At 38.1% G+C, this 18,071-nt stretch overlaps 1 protein-coding gene across 5 annotated transcripts in view; it reads left to right on the top strand.

The window, feature by feature from the left end:
- LOC144495827 (tumor protein D52-like) overlaps window positions 1-18,071 on the top strand; it is a 191,103-nt gene that overhangs the window by 63,830 nt on the left and 109,202 nt on the right. For 3 of the 5 annotated variants that reach the window (XM_078216366.1, XM_078216362.1, XM_078216363.1), the window contains 2 exons: window positions 4,168-4,269; window positions 17,823-17,871. In XM_078216366.1, the coding sequence (XP_078072492.1) occupies window positions 4,168-4,269; window positions 17,823-17,871 (151 nt within the window). Of the gene's footprint in view, window positions 1-4,167; window positions 4,270-5,606; window positions 5,645-10,774; window positions 10,899-15,891; window positions 15,914-17,822; window positions 17,872-18,071 lie in introns of those variants that run through there. The other 2 variants (XR_013498343.1, XM_078216364.1) reach the window with 2 other exon arrangements.

The following is an 18,071-nucleotide window of genomic DNA, read 5'->3' as shown; positions in this document are numbered from 1 at the left end:
ATTCCGACTCTCTGCTTCCTGTCGGATAGCCAATCCCCAATCCACGCTAACACCCTACCCCCAACTCCGTGTGACCCAATCTTCTTCAGCAACCTTTTGTGAGGCACCTTATCAAATGCCTTTTGGAAATCCAAAAACACCGCATCCACCGGTTCGGTTCCCCTCCGTCAACCGCACTAGTCACATCTTCATAAAAATCCAACAAGTTTGTCAAGCACGACTTTCCCCTCATGAATCCATGCTGCGTCTGCTTAATCGAACCATTCTTATCCAGATGGCCTGCTATTTCTTCTTTAATGATGGATTCCAGCATTTTCCCAACTACAGACGTTAAGCTAACCGGCCTGTAGTTACCCGCCTTTTGTCTATTTCCTTTTTTAAACAGCGGCGTAACATTAGCTGTTTTCCAATCCGCCGGCACTACCCCAGAATCCAACAAATTTTGATAAATAACCACTAACGCATCCGCTATTACCTCTGACATTTCTTTCAGTACCCTGGGATGCATTCCATCCGGGCCCGGGGACTTGTCCACCTTCAGTCCCGTTAGTCTACCAAGCACTGCCACCCTGGTAACATTAATTGTATTGAGTACCTCTCCTACCAACCCTCTATCGTTAATATTCGGTAAACTATTTGTGTCTTCCACCGTGAAGACCGACACAAAAAACTTATTTAAAGTTTCAGCCATTTCCTCATTTCCCACTATTAAATTCCCCCTCTCGTCCTCCAAGGGTCCAACATTCACTCTTGCCACTCTATTCCTTTTTATATATTTGTAAAAGCTTTTACTATCATTTTTTATATTTAGAGCTAGCCTAGCTTCATAACCTATCTTTCCTTTCTTTATCGCTTTCTTAGTTGTTCTTTGTTGTTTCTTAAAGTTTTCCCAATCTTCCGATTCTCCACTATTTTTGGCCACTCTGTACGCATCGGTCTTTAATTTAATACTCTCCTTAATTTCCTTCGTTATCCATGGCTGGTTATCCCTTTTCTTACAGCCCTTCTTTATCACCGGAATATATTGTTGCTGAGTACTGAAAAGGATCTCCTTAAAAATCCTCCACTGTTCCTCAGCTGTCCTACCTACCAGTCTGCTCTCCCAGTCCACCTTAGCCAATTCAGCCCTCATCCTATCGTACTTACCACTGTCCTCTGTTTGAACAGAGGGATGGGACCCTACTTTCTCCTCTTCCATTTGTATCAGAAATTCGACCATATTGTGATCACTTGACCCAAGAGGGTCCTTCACAAGAACACCCTTAATTCTACCTACCTCGTTACACATTACCAGATCTAAGATAACTCGTTCCCTCATCGGTTCTGTAACATACTGTTCAAGGTAACTATCCCGACAGCATTCTAAGAACTCTTCCTCCATCCCACCCCTTCCAACTTGAGTCAGCCAATCAATATGCAGGTTGAAGTCCCCCATGATTATTGCCGTTCCGTTTTTGCACTCATCCATTATTTGCTTGTTTATAGCCCTCCCCACCTCAACATTATTATTTGGGGGCCTATAGACCACGCCTACTAGTGTCTTTCCCCCCTACTATTCCTTATCTCTACCCATAACGATTCCACGTTTTGTTCCTTAGACCGTATGTCATCCCTCACTACTATCCTGATATTATCTTTTATTAACAGAGCTACCCCACCACCTTTTCCTTCCTGTCTATTTTTCCTAAATGCCTGATACCCCTGGATATCCATCTCCCAGTCCTGGTCTCCGTGCAGCCACGTTTCTGTGATGGCCACTAGATCATACCCATTAGTGCTGATTTGCACCATCAACTCATTAACTTTGTTCCGAATGCTTTGTGCATTCAGGCAAAGTGTCTTTATTCCAGCTTTTATCTGGACCCGATTTGATGAAACGCTATCAACCTCTCCCTCGCCCTCTACTCCTTTAACTACTTGAATGCCCTCATTCACTTGCACTCGCTCCCTCTCCTCTACCATTGATTTCGTAATTCCTCTTACGTCTGCACCCTCCCCACCATAAATTAGTTTAAAGCCCTATCTACAGCCCTCATTCATCTTTCAGACCTCTTTTTGTTCAAGCTTTTGACCATCTGCCCTAATAGTACTTTCTGTGACTTGGTGCTTAAGGATAATAGCAACAAGGCGGCAAATTGCGAAACTCCAAATTGACAGACTGAAAGTTGGCACGATAGTTCTGTACTGAACTAGTCACTATATCCTAGCATGTCAAGTTGTGAAATTTAATTAAATAAGTCTGATGACAGAACTAGCATTTTAAAAACCAAAAATGGTTCATGACTGCCCTTTAGGTATGGGAATCAGAAGTCCTGTGAAGTCATCTAGCCAGCAACTCTGTTGTGCAAATGATTACTACTATGTTTCAAAAAATATCCGACCACCTCCTGAGGGCAACTACAGATGTGCAATGTCTTCATATCCTGTGAACCAATTATTTTTTTTAAAATCTTGAATAATTCTGTAAATCCAATGAATGAGCAAGTGTCAAGAAAGAGCTACTTCCTGCCTCGTTCAGTTTCATCTATTCAAGTATAATTGAGGCGCCAAGATGAGGGAATGTCATTATTCATCCATATCCTGGGGTGTCCATTGGCATTGGAGAGAGCTTATTTTGAGTTGACTGGCCGCTTACTTTTGTTTCTCAATTTATGTATAAGACCTGCGTTTATATAGTGCCTTTAATGTAATAAAACATTCCAAGGCACTTCATAGAAGTGTTTTAAAAGAAAAATTAAACATTGAGTCACATAAGGTGACATTAGGACAGATGAACAAACGTTTGGTCAAAGAGGTAAGTTTTAAAGAGGTAGGTTTTAAAGGAGGAAAGGAGAGCTCGAGAGTCAAGTTTCAAGCAGGGTATTTCCAGAATTTGGGGCCTGAGCAGCTGAAGACACAGCAATTCATAACGGAGCAATTGAAATCAGAGATACACAAAGACCAAAATTAAATGAATGGAGATTTGTGGGTCTGGAGGAGATTATAGAGATGGTGAGGGAGAGACTATGAAGGGATTTGAAAACCAGGATGAGAATTTTCAAATCAAGATGCCCCTTGACAGCCCACGTATGTCTGCGAGCCCAGTGGCAATCAGTGGGTAAGACATGGGCAACAAAGTTTTGGGGAAGTAACCTCGAGTTTGCAAAGGATCGAACCTGGGAGGTTGGTTAGGAGGGCATTGGAGAAGCCAAGTTTAGAGGTAATAGAGGCATGAATGACAGTTTCAACAGCAGACATGCTGAGACACTGACAAAGTTGGGCTGACAGAGATGGAATTAGGGGACCTTAGCAATGATGCAGTTATGTGGTCAGAAACTTAACTCTGGGTCAAATATGACGTCACGGTTGCAAACAATCTGGATTACATGGTACGTATGGCACAGGATTGGACCATTCTGCCCAGTCAGTCCCATGCCAGTGCTTACGTTCCACTCGAGCTCCTCCCACCTTTCCATCATAACTCTCTATTTCCTTCTCTTTCATGTTTTTGTAGCTTCCCTTAAATGCATTATTCACTTTAGCCACTCTGAGCCTATCAATCCTGACATATGTATATTCTCATGTTTCTTGTATCATCCTTGTAAATCTTATCTGCACCTCCTCCAGTGCCTCTATATAATTTTTCTAATATGGCGACCAGAACTGCATGTAGTTCTCTTGGGTGTGATCCAACTATGGATGCTGGAAATCTGAAATAAGAACGAGAAATGCTGGAAAAACGCAGCAGGATAGGCAGCAGCTGTGGAGAGAAATCATCAATGGGTGGAATTTTTTGGATCTGTCAGCAGTTCAACCTGGAGTGGCAACTCAGTTGTACACTGTTGGTGCAATTGTGTCTTACCTTCTAATTGTCTTCAAGACCCAGTATAGTCATTGGGTGATCTCATTGGGTCATTAGGGGAGATTGGCAATTATTATAATGTATCTTCCGTGATTTGGAGTTGCAGAATATGGTGCAAATTCAGGCCAAACTGCAAATAGGAAAAGTGAAAGATCTAAGAGGTGAAACCGACCTGGGATTTGGAAATAATTGAGATGAACTTACACAATGAAACAAGCGTGGAACCAGTCCAAAATAAAACAAATGGAAGCTATGACCTCTTTCATGTTACATTTAAGTGTGATGGTTTTACATAAGATTTAAATTTTTAAATTTAAATTCTACAGATTCAAGAAGACATCTGAAACCCTCTCTCAGGCCAGTCAGAAGGCTTCCTCTGCATTTACTAATTTTGGTTCTGCCATTACCAAAAAATTTGAAGATGTTAGGTATGTCACGAATTATTTTCTCTAGTAGCAATGATATAATCTTTTGCTACATTTTCCTCACAACTCTTTCAAAAGATAGAAATCTTGCATCTTCATTTCCGTTTAAACTTTTTCACGTTTACTCTTGCATTTGAGATTAATTTGAAATTATAGAAAACAGGTTCGGAGTCCTAAGGCTGTATCAAAGTATTCTTTTGCAAAGGTACTAACTACTCATGTCAAATTGGATTGTCTACTCTTGATGACTAGGAACATTTACAGGTGCCACAGTATCCTAGAAATTTTACCAATATAGGTGACTCCATTGTAAATTAATCTTGCTGTGACTTGCTTTAACAGAGGTTTTCAGTAAAGCTTTGTTTGCCTTACCCAAAATATAATGTTTCGTGTGCGTATATGTTCCCTCTTCTCTACTGTTCCCAAACCATGTTCTGATAACGGGCAAAACATTTGACTTCCATATTTTTGACAGCTACACTCTGTGCCTACATTGTCATTTTTAGCTACACAGTTGCACATTACAATCATAGTTGCTCGAGCAAAATGTTTAGATTATCTTAATTGAATTCAAACTTCTTCCTTTTTTTAAAAGCAAAACACTGCAGATGCTGCAAATCTGAAATAAAAACAAAATGTGCTGGAAATATTAAGTTGGACTGACAGCATCTGTGGAGAGGTTTCGTGTTGAATATGACTGTTCTTCAGAACTTCATGGTTCCAAAGAAGAGTAATATTCAACTTGGAACATTAATTCTTTCTCTCTCCACAAATGCTGCCAGACCTGCTGAGTTTTTCCTAGCACTTTTTGGGTTTTTTTCTGCCTTTCTCCAGCCGTATTCTTCAAGTTGTTTTTCCATTCTGAAGTTTGTATTTATTATTTTCTTTGGTATTTTATTTCTCTCTCCCATCCTTCTTCTTTTTGATCCTATTCATTCCTCCCTGATCATGTAGTTGCAGTTTACACATTCAACCTCTTTGTTCCAAGGTTTCTTCCCCTTTGATCTCCCACTGCTGCATATATTCAACACACTGCCTGTGATCCTCATCTTTCCTACAAGCTCCTTCTGCTTGCAAGCAGTTCACACCTGTTTGTGTGCACCAAACGTTTCCCATAGTGGGTTAAGCTCTTTGGACCTTGGTGATTAGAAAAAGTGATTCCTGAATGAATCATTCAACAATGTTGCTCTTTTATTGGTCTAAATGTAACAAGTGAGCAATATTTTTGAACCAATTGGGGAGTAACTTCAAAACCCAAGAAGTTAGGAGATTTAAAGTTTTCAACTTGCAAACTGTGAAATAGTGAAGAGCAGCCCTAAGTGGACCAGATCTCGTTATAGAAAAGAATGCAAACAAGCTGTTTAGAAAGAACGTAAAGGTAAGATTTTTTGTTTGAGTTTTTTTTTGCATAGCTGTGCTTGGATTTCTTGCATGTGAAGTTTAAATTTTGCATGGTAAGATTCAAGTTATTTGCATGAGATTTGGGTTTTGTACACAGCATTTGGTTTCTTTAGTCATAAACAGCCCCGCTTAACGGTTGTTCAAAGTGAAAAGCACCCTCATCTTCTCCATCCCTAACCCTCAATTCCAAAGGATGGATATTCTAGTGCCTTTGTAATTTTTCATGAGATATACGTGGATCTGAAACTGTTTTGAGAAGGCAAAGTAGTGTAATAGACACTTTTTTGCTACATGTTTGATGCAAATTTTGTGGAGTATTTTAATCATGTCCTGTACTATGACTGCACTTGTCCATTTTAACATGATCACTGTGGAACCGAGGTGAGCAGTGTATGGATATTGTCAAGTTGCACGATCTGAAATGATGAAGCATCCTGGGACTGAAGCCCTGGCCCAGATAGGCTATGTCTATTAGTTATGTCCATGTACGTCTCTTCAGCGATGCAGCTATAATGTCAGAGTTGCATTATTTGGCTGTATGCTCATTTTATAATGGACATTTGACTGGTGCAGGAGAGATACAGGGGCATGAACGCCAGGGCAAAATGTAGAGGTGCATGATTTTAGTTTTTAGCTTGTAAGCAGCTACTCCTCCAGTGATTGTTCCAAATAGGAGATGTGCTGCTTCAGCCTCCAATGCTTATCGGGAAAGTGACTTCCTGCAAGTGAACGATGTAATGGGTCTTGGTGCACAACTTGAGCACTGGCTGCCAATCATTTTTGATCATGCTGCTTGTAATTCCAGTGCACTTGTAGGCCTTGGAGCACTTAGTTTTCCTGGTGCTGCACTGTATTATATGCAATATTTCCAAAGACTTTTTCCAATGTGTTTTTTTTTAAACAGAGAAGTTTACATTCTGCATGTCCAACTGTAATGTATATGAAATTCAATAGATCTCATTGGTTTGAGATAGCACAAGCTTTTTAAAAATAATTTTAACTGGAATGTGACTTGGCCTAATTGGAAGTATGAACCAATAAGTAAAACTTGTTTTTCCATAAAAGCTCTTCTGTTTAAGGCAGTACATGTAACTGTACCAAAAATAACATTGTTTAAATATCTATTACTATATCACCTTGAGTAATTCTACTTTGCTGAGATTGCCCTCACAGAACTGATTTTTTTGTTATTTTGCAGAATATCTCTAGTGCTTGATCGACACCTAACTTCTCATGCAAAATTAAGTAGATGCACACAAAATAATACTCTTTCTAAAATCAAATAGTTTTTAAAAGTTGATGAATTTTGGAGATCATGAAGATGATCTACTTGAAAACTTATTACAGTTTTTGGTGACAGAAAATAAAGACCAAGTACTGTGCGGCTTGATAATTTTGCTTATCAGAGCTGGACAATCTGTTTGTTTCTTTTCCTATCATATGCAACAATTTACAACAGTTAAGTTATATGTGGTGTAAATATTTATAAAGGGTACTGTAAATCAAATCAGAAATATAACTGGAAACTGAAGGAACAGAAGGTCAAACTTTTTGTCCTGCTTCTCTCTCTCTCTCCCTTCTTCTCCCCATCTCCCAAGGGAAATTAAAAGTAAAATTGTCACTTGATGAAGCAACTGTTAAGTAGTTTTATCATCAGATAGCAGAATCTAAATGGATTTTGGTAACTAGATGCTTATCAGTATGGTGTTGGGAAAATTAATTTCTGCTGGAGTGTAAAAGTCACATTTTAGCATTCAGTTATTCCAGTGCAATGAAACCAACATTGGGCCTATTTTATAATTACTGTTTAAACTGTTGGATTACAGTCGTTCAAGAAGATGGTTCACTACTTTATTGATGAGAATTAGGGATGGACAACAAATGCTGGCATTGCTAGCAACACCCACATGCAATGAAAGAATATAAAAAGTGAGAATATGGTAATTATTCTCATAGTTACTAAATCTGACTGAATCCTTTTATTCGAGCAATACTTATTGTACTTTTGCCTATAATTATTATATACCTTCCTAATTTGAAAGAATTGATGACAAAGCATTTTGTTGGCTTTTATTGTCTCGATTAATAGTGATATAAGTGAGCTTCGTAGATATTTGTAATTTATTCTCATTGAATATTTGGTGTATCATGGTTTCTCTAATCCATACTCCCAAAGTGCATTCTATTTACATGTTCAAATGAATGACCTTTAATTAAAAATTATCTTTTACCTTTGTTTAATTTCAGTAATATTTGAACTTGTAATTAAAATTAACTCTGCTTCCCTTCTGTTCTTGAGACTAATGAATTATATAGTGTATTATTTTTATCTTGAAATTAATGAGTACCTATTCATAAACTTCCAAATTGATTTTTAAAACTCATTTTCAGAATGTATATTGGGATGCTGTATTTGACCAAACTGAAATTTGTGTGTGTGTTGCTACAGCAGTTGATTATTCAAGAGTGGTTGTAGAATTTTGAAATCAATTTGAAATAGAATGATAGAAGGGCAAAATGAGAACATTCAGGAATATACTGAAATGGACCAAAACTGCCAATCAGCACATGTACTTTTTTTCTTCCTTTAAATGTTAAACTATTTTAAATTTGAAATGCTCTTGTCTCTTACTCCTTCGGTTTTCAGTTCAGAACTTAAGTTGTTTTTGAAGGAAAATCTCCATGTTTATGCTTGTTACAATACCCTTGGAGTTGACCGCAAATTAACAACGGGGAAAAACACAGCATGCTTATGACCTTGTCCCATCAGAATTGTATAAAACTATTCCATCCCTTGGAATTTTCCCAAAGTTTGCTACTCTTTTCATTCCAAAGGTGATGACTTGATAAAGTTTTCCAAAGTAATTGGGGGGGGGGAAAAACTCTTGAAGAAAAAAAACCCTTTTTTAAAGACCTGATGAATTTGTCAAATATTTCCATCTTGAGTGTGAGAAATAAAGCTCCAGAAGTGGTGGCATTACCTTTATAGCAGCATTTTCTATATGATTAGGCCTTACAAGCCTTTATACATTGTAAAAGTAAATTATATCTGCTCCTTTAAGTCTTACACCATGCCTCATACAAAGGCTTAATTTCACTTTCTGATCTGAAGATTCGTCAAACCTCAGATCAGTATTGATTCCACTTTTAAATTCTAATCGGCTCCCTGTGTGCCACTTGTTTGGAACTGTACTCATTGTAAATTAACATTAGTAGAATTTGGTGATTATATGCCAACGGTCATCGTTGTTGAACAGAATGAAAGTTGCACATTTCTTTAATCTGATTTTCATTATATACCAAATGCATAATTTTCTTAAGATTGCTTGTTTGTGGAGAAATACACAGTACTGAAATAGCTTACTAGCTGACTGGAATTAAAAATTCATTTGGAGCATTGTGGATTCTTAGTTTGCTCTGCCTTCATCTTGGTAGGATTGGGCCGTGATAACCAAAGTAGATCATGTTTACATGCTCTGGTGTACCATGTTAGTAACAGTATGTTTCTGTTATATCTAATTTAGAATCATGCATGGCTACACAGCAATAAATCTCAGGGGGTATACTATTTTGCCTGTAGATCAAGTAAGACCTTGGACTCGGGCCTGTTTAAGGATTTTGTGCAGCAGGGCACAAAAACCTAACTGCTTTGGCCTTAGTCTCAATTCCTTGGCATCAATGACACTTCTGCCATGGGATTAATGGGGAATGCAGGACAAACAATTTACTTTTCACACCTTACAAGGGGAATGCAACACAAATTCTTGGGTCACAGAAATAAACAAAATTTAGCCCTTTTATTTCAACTTGGGTTTCTTGTACATTCAAGAATGGACTTTAATTGAAAGCCACAACAGTCAGGAAATAAAATACTTTGTTTCCATTTATTTGGGTATCCTAAGTCCTTTAAAGAAATTTTGGACGTTGTACTAATGCACAAACATCTTTGAAAAGACAATTATTCACACAATCTAACTTTGAAGATTGGCTAGCTGTATTTGAATTGAAGGAGACTCGTGTCTATTGTTATATAAAACTTTGGATATATTGAAATGCAGTCTTCATATTTCTCGAGTGCACTTGACATCTTTTAAGCCCAGGTCTTCACCCACCTTTAGTGGGAGGGGGTCCATTTTGCAGTTTTATAAAGGAGGTTTGGAAATCTGGACCTGTTTGTTCAATGTTTCCTAGGGATTTTAACATAGTGCTTTGTAACCTTGTGTACAATATTTTCTTCAAGTTTCTGCATTTTAAAAATTTAAAATTCCACAGTTCCCATTTCTTCTTGTGATGCTTGTCTCAACTGGAATGGTGAGGTTCAGGCATTGATTGGTACCTAAATAATCAAAACTTTTATCTGGCCTGGTGGATATCTTTGGGCTACACTGGAAACTTATACCTAAAATAACTTTTAAACTGCAATAGAACAATTTTCCTTTCTGCTAATCTGCATCTCAGCAATTTGTGTTAGAGCATCGATTCCGATTTATAGCTGCAATATAAATCAACAACTTGTATTAAGTGGAACACGCACTTCTCATTCTGTAATATTGAAACAATGACTAAAGAGACACTACAATGTATTCTGCATTGTCGTTATAGTTTGTATAAGTCATGAAGTAGTATTTTAATAGTCATTCTACTGTGTCTGCATCATAGGCTAACCTTTAGGTTACTATAAACTGCAGATGCAAGGCTGTGACTTGGAACGACACGGTAGCAGGGCAGCATGGTGGCACATTGGTCAGCACTGCTGCCTCAGTGCCAGGGACCCAGGTTTAATTCTAGCCTTGGTCACTGTCTGTTTTGAGTTTGCACTTTCTTCCCGTGTCTGTGTGGGTTTCCTCCGGGTGCTCCGATTTCCTCCTACAGTCTAAAGATGTGCGGATTAGGTTGATTGGCCATGCTAAATTGACCCTAGTGTCAGGGGGATTAGCAGGATAAATGTGTGGGTACGGGAATAGGGCCTGGGTGGGATTGTTGTCGGTACAGACTTGATGGGCTGAATGGCCTCCTTCTGTACTGTAGATTCTGTGATTCTATGATATAGTTTTTCTTAGCGTTATTCCTTGGGTTTGTTGGTTAAGAATGACTTGCACTTTGGCAGGTCTGTTCTGGAGGAAGGCGTTTCGTCTAGATTGAGAAGGTTGCCTTTCCTCCCACAACCATCCCCTCCTCTTAAATACTACTGACAGTGTGACCTGTGGAAGATGCTGGAATGAAGAGCAAAGGTAGGCAATCTAAACTTTCTTTGTCTTCATTTCTTGAATGGAAGTATCCTCTATATACCAAGATCCACTCAATCTGTTGCAGGATGTAAACAGTTAAACACGCTTGCTGTGTTCTGCCATGTTTAGAAAAGAACTGATGCTTTTTCCCAAAAGAGCATCTTTTTACAGTACTAGAGGGGAAAATATGCTTGAATGATGTTCCACTGTCTTGGAGGAACCCCGTTTAACCCCACCCCTCTTGTTAACCTTGCTTCCTTCTCCACCTCGTAGAGGGTACTTCCATTTGAAGGCAAGTAATGCAGTTTTTCTTACTGCTTTATTTGTCACAAAACCCATAGTATTCTCTCCTTTCTCCCTTAACATCCTTCCCCCCACTACCCAGTAAAAATATCCAACAATGTAGTAGTTTACAGCTCCTAGACACACAAACTTTCCATTTGAAAATAACTTAGAAATGTTGATAAGTAGTTGGTTAAGTTGTATTCCTGCATGTGCATTCATATTTATTGCATTTCCTCAAAACTGACATGGAATCATAGGGTTTTGTGAATGTAAGACATTTTGGTTTTGAGGCTTGATGAAGAAGGTATGCTTGTCTTGTTCTGAACAGAATGTAGATTAATACTGTTGCAGTTTAATATTTTTCAAGACTGAGCAGATGCAGAATTAAATTGCTTAATTACTGACAAATATCCAAAATACGATCCTTGAGAAAACATTGCTGAAATTGGATATGATGGTTCTCTGAAGTGATAACTCATTCAGTGTGCTTCTGGTCGGTCATTTTGAAGTAAAGAAGAACTCTAGTTCTGGATCTAACGTTATGACTGGATTTTCATCTTTAAGAGGAGTAGTGGGAGTCAGAAAATTCCTGCTCAACTCACCTGCTTCAGGATAAAGTTCTCAAAAGGACAGGATTTTGACTGGGAAGGGGGAGAAGGCTGCAATCAGGCCAGCTGATTGGGAAAATGTTCAGAGGCAACCATGAAATGCTAGGTGCTGAAGTGGGGCTGCGTAAAAGGTCTGCCTTGGAGCAGTGGGACTTCATTCCAGTCATCATGAAAGTAGGAAAAAGGCCTTCTATCCCTCATCTCTCTCACTTGGCATGCAAATTCATGCTCCTCACCCCTTCACAAAGTACCTGCAATGTTTCAGTACTCTCTGTTGGATGTCTGGGCTCTTAGCCAAGCCTCATTAAACATGCTTTGCTGAGAGCCCAGACATCCATTAAAGTACCGGAACAACTGACTCCCAGGAAAACATTGTTTGATTGACAGCCATGGGTCTCAGATCTTTGCTGTCAATTTCACAATGTTTATTTATAAATAGCGGTTTCAAGTGATTGCAGTTCCAGCTATTCATACTTTAAATTGTCTGGATGATTGTTTTATTTGCCTGTAGTAAAACATTTTTTTAAGTGGAAATTTATCAGTGTTTTTTGGGGGGGGAAAAAAGCTTTTTTCAAGCATTCTATTGCTACTGGAGTTTTCAATTATTCTATACATTGTTTGGTGGGCAAATGATTGTGCAAGTGCCGTATCTAGGCATGAAGGGAATAAAGGCCATAGTGAATGGGTGGAGAGAATACTTTAGCATGGGGACATGAGTGGCCATTGGGTGTGGGGCATACTTTTGCATGGTCATAAGATGCCATACTTTGCCATGGGGGGAATGATGAGAAGCTTTTGAAATTGTCTTTCAAATCGCTTCCTCATGCAGTTTATGGTTCATGTTACCAACTGAGATGCCGTAAACCACAATTCTTTGAAAAGCTGCCCAACTCCATGAGCATTGTGGTGGATTAGGACATGCTTACCCCTGCAGTGGAACCAGCTGGGTTGGGAGTGCAGGGTGTGGGCTCGCAACCTGAACAAACCTTCATCTTTAACTGCATTGCTGATTGGGTTGGGAATCTCGGAATTGGAACCACACCACCATTTACACCTCTCTATGGAGTCTCCTGGACTCTTGTACAAATAAAGCCTTATAACTTTATACCTATAATGCTACATTGTGAGTGCAGCAAGAATCTCGCCAGGAGAGCAATCTTTTTGGACATTTCATTTTATGTTCTTTTGCTAACATTTGGTACAAGTGAATTGGATTGAATGTATTGATTACACAAAATTTTCTTCCGGTTTTCATAAACTTTGAGTATGTGCACCTACACACTTGTTTGTATTGCTCCACACATTTGTATTCCATCGACTAAGTCCTTTGCATGGTAAGTGTGCCCTATCTGTGCGTGTAAGAACGCCAGTGGTAGCCATTCATCCTTGAACCTTGCAAAGAAGACTAAGTGGGATGAATGTTTTTTTTAATAATCTCATCAACTCCCACTATGACTAGAAATGGTAGTCAAGTCCTTTAATTTATTCCACATTGCAATAGATAAAGTTTGATGACTGTATAAGGCCTCAAAAAGCCATGTCCCAACTGGTATGTCTGTCATGGGAATAAAAGGAGAAACATCCCAGGTAAGTCTGGGAACTGCCACTGAAAACACCACTTTGTATGCAGAGGATGAATGAATCTTCTCTATCCTTATACCATCTGACGGGAATTTAAAAATCTGGATCAATTGAGATGGATTTATGATAGAGTTGGGATGCAGCCCATTTTCTGCTTTACCATTTCTTTCTCCTGAGTGAAAATGAGACCTGTGCTCTCTCCAGCCGCTGCATTTTTTTCCCAGGTGATGCTAGAATTGCTGCACCATTGCCTGTTTGTTTTTTGTTTTATTTTTAGGCTCTTTGAAGTGTCACAACTGTACTGTGGTGGACAAATCATTGCATAATGAGGGCATTTAATTATATGTTTACCTCACTTAAAGCAGGGTTATATTCTACTGACATTTGCCATAATGGTTTGTGTGAAAGGATGTATGTACTTGTATGCATCAGAGCTAACCATGCACCCTGAACCAATGTACCCTTGTAAAGAAAATATAAGTGGGTTGAATTACCTTTAAACTTTTCAACCTCCACTACAACTAGAGATGGTAATCAAGTCACTCTGGGATTCATTTTATATTGCTGTAGAGAAGGTGTGATAGCTGTGTAAGGTTTCACATTTTTCAACTGGTATTTGTTTTGCTATGGTCTGTCATGGGGAATGTCACTCTTATCAGCCTTGCTGCTATTTTATGATGTAGATCTAGTGGTTACTTCACCTTTTTAGCATTACAAAATTCCAAGTTCAGCTTTGTTCCTGTTATAGCTGATACAATTGTCAATAAGAGCATTTTGCTTCATTCTCACTCGGGGAAATCGGAGAGGGAAATAATTTAGGAGTCACCACTTTCGATCTCTATCCAGTGATTAATACCAAACAATAAACAAGTTTAGGCATAATCTAAAGACTGAATCTGGCTCTGTTGTGGTGCCTGTCCCCCCAGTTTGAATGAGTTGGCAATTATTGTCTAGGTTTGTGTGCCAAGAATAGTCACTTGCATGAACTGTGGGCAGGCTGCTGGCTTCAGCACTACTCCTCATGTTGAATCAGAACCATAAAAGAAGGGAAGAAAATTTGGAGGAACTAAGATTGATGGTGGATGGTTAGTGGAAGAGAGAGAGAGAAGTAGGCCGATTGGTTGGAAGCATCCAGCGAACAAACTTTGTGACTTGCCCCAATATGACTTAAAGAGACACAAATGCTAGTAAAAATGGTGCTGGAGCAGAGCTTGAGAGAAACTTAATCTGTCTCTCTCCAATTCTGAAGTGTAGAATTATGTAATCATGTGACTTGAGAACTAGTAAATATCAAAAACTTCTCTTTTAGGATTATATGTTAATTTGCCAGTTAGACCTGCTGTTTAACCAAACTGAAGGATCACTTAATACTAAGACTTATTCTCTACTACAGTTGAAACTTGTTTTAAGGCTTTACTTTGTAACACAATCATGATGTCTGATTAGGAGCAGTATGCTAAAAAATTTAATCCAAAAGCAAAATGCTGTGCTAAAATTCTGAAATAAAACAGTGGTTGCTGGAAGTGCTCAGCAAATCAGATAGCATCAGTAGAGAGAGAAACAGAATTAACATTTCTCTCCGTGCTGCCAATCATGCTAAGTATTTTCAGCATTTTCTGTTTTTATTCCTCAAATTTTGAACTTCGGCCAAAATTGCTATTGAATTTCTGCTTGCATTTGTAGTGTATTTTTGTTTATTGGGTTATATTTTAATGCCATTATTAATTCTCATGGTTCTAATAAAGAATCAAAATCATAGTTTCTAAATGAGAGTTTTTGTGTGCATGTAACTAATATCTGTCCTAAGTTTAAACTGTTAAGTGATTCTTTGTTATTGCCAAATCTTTTTTTGCTTATGGAACTGAAACAACAATTTAATTATAGAACAGAACAGCTACATTTTGAGTCTTTTCTTGGTTTTCATGAGCCCTGGAGCAAATGGGCCATAATTCTATATAACTCCATTTTGAACCTCGATGTGTTTAGGTTGAGGCTATTATAAATTTACAAGGTGGGTGAGTGAGCATCACAAGGAGATATAAGATCTTTCGGATGCACTTGGTTATGTACACTCTAAGCTTTTCCATGAATATAAACAGGTACAGGACCCCTTATCCTGAAATCGGAAGGACCTGAAAACAGGCTACTTTCGAAGCTAACGCCCTGGGTAGCAATTGAATAAAATCCTTTTATTCTTTATTTTTCATATTTATTATGTGTATGCTCGGGATAGGACCAAATCTGTAAAATCCCCAAATCTGGTACAAGTCTCGTCCTGAGCTTCCTGGATATGGGGTCCAGTATCTGTATCTGCACCTTAGTGATGATAGCATTGCCAATTTAGGAGCTAACCATAGCTTGTCGAGATATCTTATAAACCACTTGTAGAAAAATCTGACTATCTGTTACTCAGGGTACCAAAGTTTGAAATGTTTAAAAGCAGTTAAATTTAAAATGGTAGTGATCTGTTTTGTGTTCAATTTTCTTGTTAATGCGCACCGTCTCATGATGACATCCTGCAGATTACATGCTTTTTCACATTCTTTTAGGTAAGAAAGGCGAACTTTAAAAATATTGAAGTACAAAATCAATTTGTATTCACTTCATGAAATTAAGCATTATTTATGATAGAAATGCATGGCTGGGTGGGTGTATTTTATGTAGAACTGTAGTCTGCTGAACAAATGGAAAATTGTGTCTTTTTAAATAATGAAGATATAAGGTGTTTTGAGAACATAATGCGTTCCTTTTAATCTGTTTAATATTATAAATGGAATACTACATGTTTTTAAACTAACTTTTTGCTGTTTCCTTAATGCTGGCCGATTAGCATTCATTCTCTACGGCACTCAATTAGCATGCCTGCTATGAGGTACTGTGTTATATGCATCAAAATAAAAAGTTATGCCTAATTCATTGTATATAATGTTTGAGTAGCACATTGTAGCCAGCAGACACTGTGGAGTGAAGTTTGAAAGCTTTTTGTTCGTAAATTTGGATATTGACTTGACCATAATGCTATTGTGGCTTCCATTGATCTGAAATTTCTAGATTTCATTGTGGGAGTGGTAGAAATTACAACTTTTTAAAATTCCATTGCTGGTCACGTTTTGGCGTGATTTTTATTGGTGGGAGAGGGGGAAACTATTTTTTATGCCAGTGGAACTGCATGGTTGATCCCATTGCACTCACACAAAGCCTTGGCCATTCTGTATCATAGAGTGTGTCATATAAGGTGTAGGTTCTCACTCCGATGAAGTACAAGTGAAAAAACTTTCCCACATGGTGGAGGGAAAAAAAAGACACAAGTTTCACTTTTCTGTTCTCCAAAATCTCCTCTATTTCTTCCAATATTGCTGAAAAAGGCATATGTAGTCAAGGCTCTTTGTCTCACCCTCATCAGAACAATTTGCAAGAATATCAAATGTAAAGGGAACAACAATTTGTACTTCATGAGAAGAGCGATTGGTTAGCGACTGGACTGTGATTGATAGAGACATTGTCATGGAGAATACACTAGTTAACTGATGACTGACAGTTAACTGCCAAGCTTTGTTTAAATTCAAACCAGGAAGGTTGATTCTGGTCAAGACATTGCCCTGGGGAATGAACCAGGGCAATTCCTTGACCAAACAGAATCAAACTGCCTACTTCTGTCAACCATCAGTTAACTGACACACTCTCTATGGCAATGTCTCTACCTATCGAGTCCACTTGCCGAACAATCATAATTCCCTTCTCATGAAGTATAAATTGTTGTTCCCTTTACATTTCTTGTGAATTGACCTGATGAGTGCAAGATGAAGAGCTTTGATAACACTTTTTTTTCCAATAATACTTGAGCTCTGTACCACCAAATGACTATTTAATATTTATTTATTGTTTTACCAATATTGTTTTACCAATATTGCAACATCATTTTTCCAGCAGGGATTAATATGTGATGTAGTCCCAAGAAAAGACCAGAAGAATATACCTTAAACAAGTTTTTTCAAATTTCACTTTCCTCTAGTGCTACAGTAGAATGACAAGGTTTCAGATCTTTTTAGGGTAGACGATGTGTTCAAGTTGTCAGAACATTTTGTGTATTGATCTGCATTGATCTGCATTGATTCTCTGTATCTTTGTTTATGATTGTCTAAATACATGCCTTGTGTAAATGATTCATTCAATGGACGATTCATGGACATACACATTCATGGATACTCATGGTTTTCTGTACTATAATGCCACCAATGTTGATTTTGTGAAGTTCCTGTCAGTTCTGTTTGTTGGTCCAGTGTTTTTTCCTGCTGGCTTTGGTGCACATGTGATATGACCTGTACACTTATCAGATGCTGGTAAGATGATATTTTGCAAGGTGGATCTGTCTATCATTCTGCAACAGCTTAGAATACAAATATGTCATTTGTTATTGAATGTTTGTTAAAACATTTTATTTATATTCTTGCAGAAATTCACCAACTTTCAAGTCATTTGAAGATAGAGTTGAAAGCTTAAAGGTAAAAGATGCAAGGAATACAGTGCATACATTATAACTTTCATTGTGTTGAAGAAAATTATTTAAATATGAAGCTGAAACATAAACTTCAGGAGGTAAAACGTAGAGTGCCAGATTTTTCTCGTTATTCCCCCTGCCCCCTGAAAAGCAAGCGGATGGATGTACATGTGTGGTCTGTTGTATATTCTTTTTAAATCTTCA

The sequence above is a fragment of the Mustelus asterias genome, chromosome 7 (genome assembly GCF_964213995.1).
Source record: "Mustelus asterias chromosome 7, sMusAst1.hap1.1, whole genome shotgun sequence".
Taxonomy (NCBI): Eukaryota; Metazoa; Chordata; class Chondrichthyes; order Carcharhiniformes; family Triakidae; genus Mustelus; species Mustelus asterias.
This window is presented reverse-complemented; position numbering and strand designations above follow the sequence as displayed.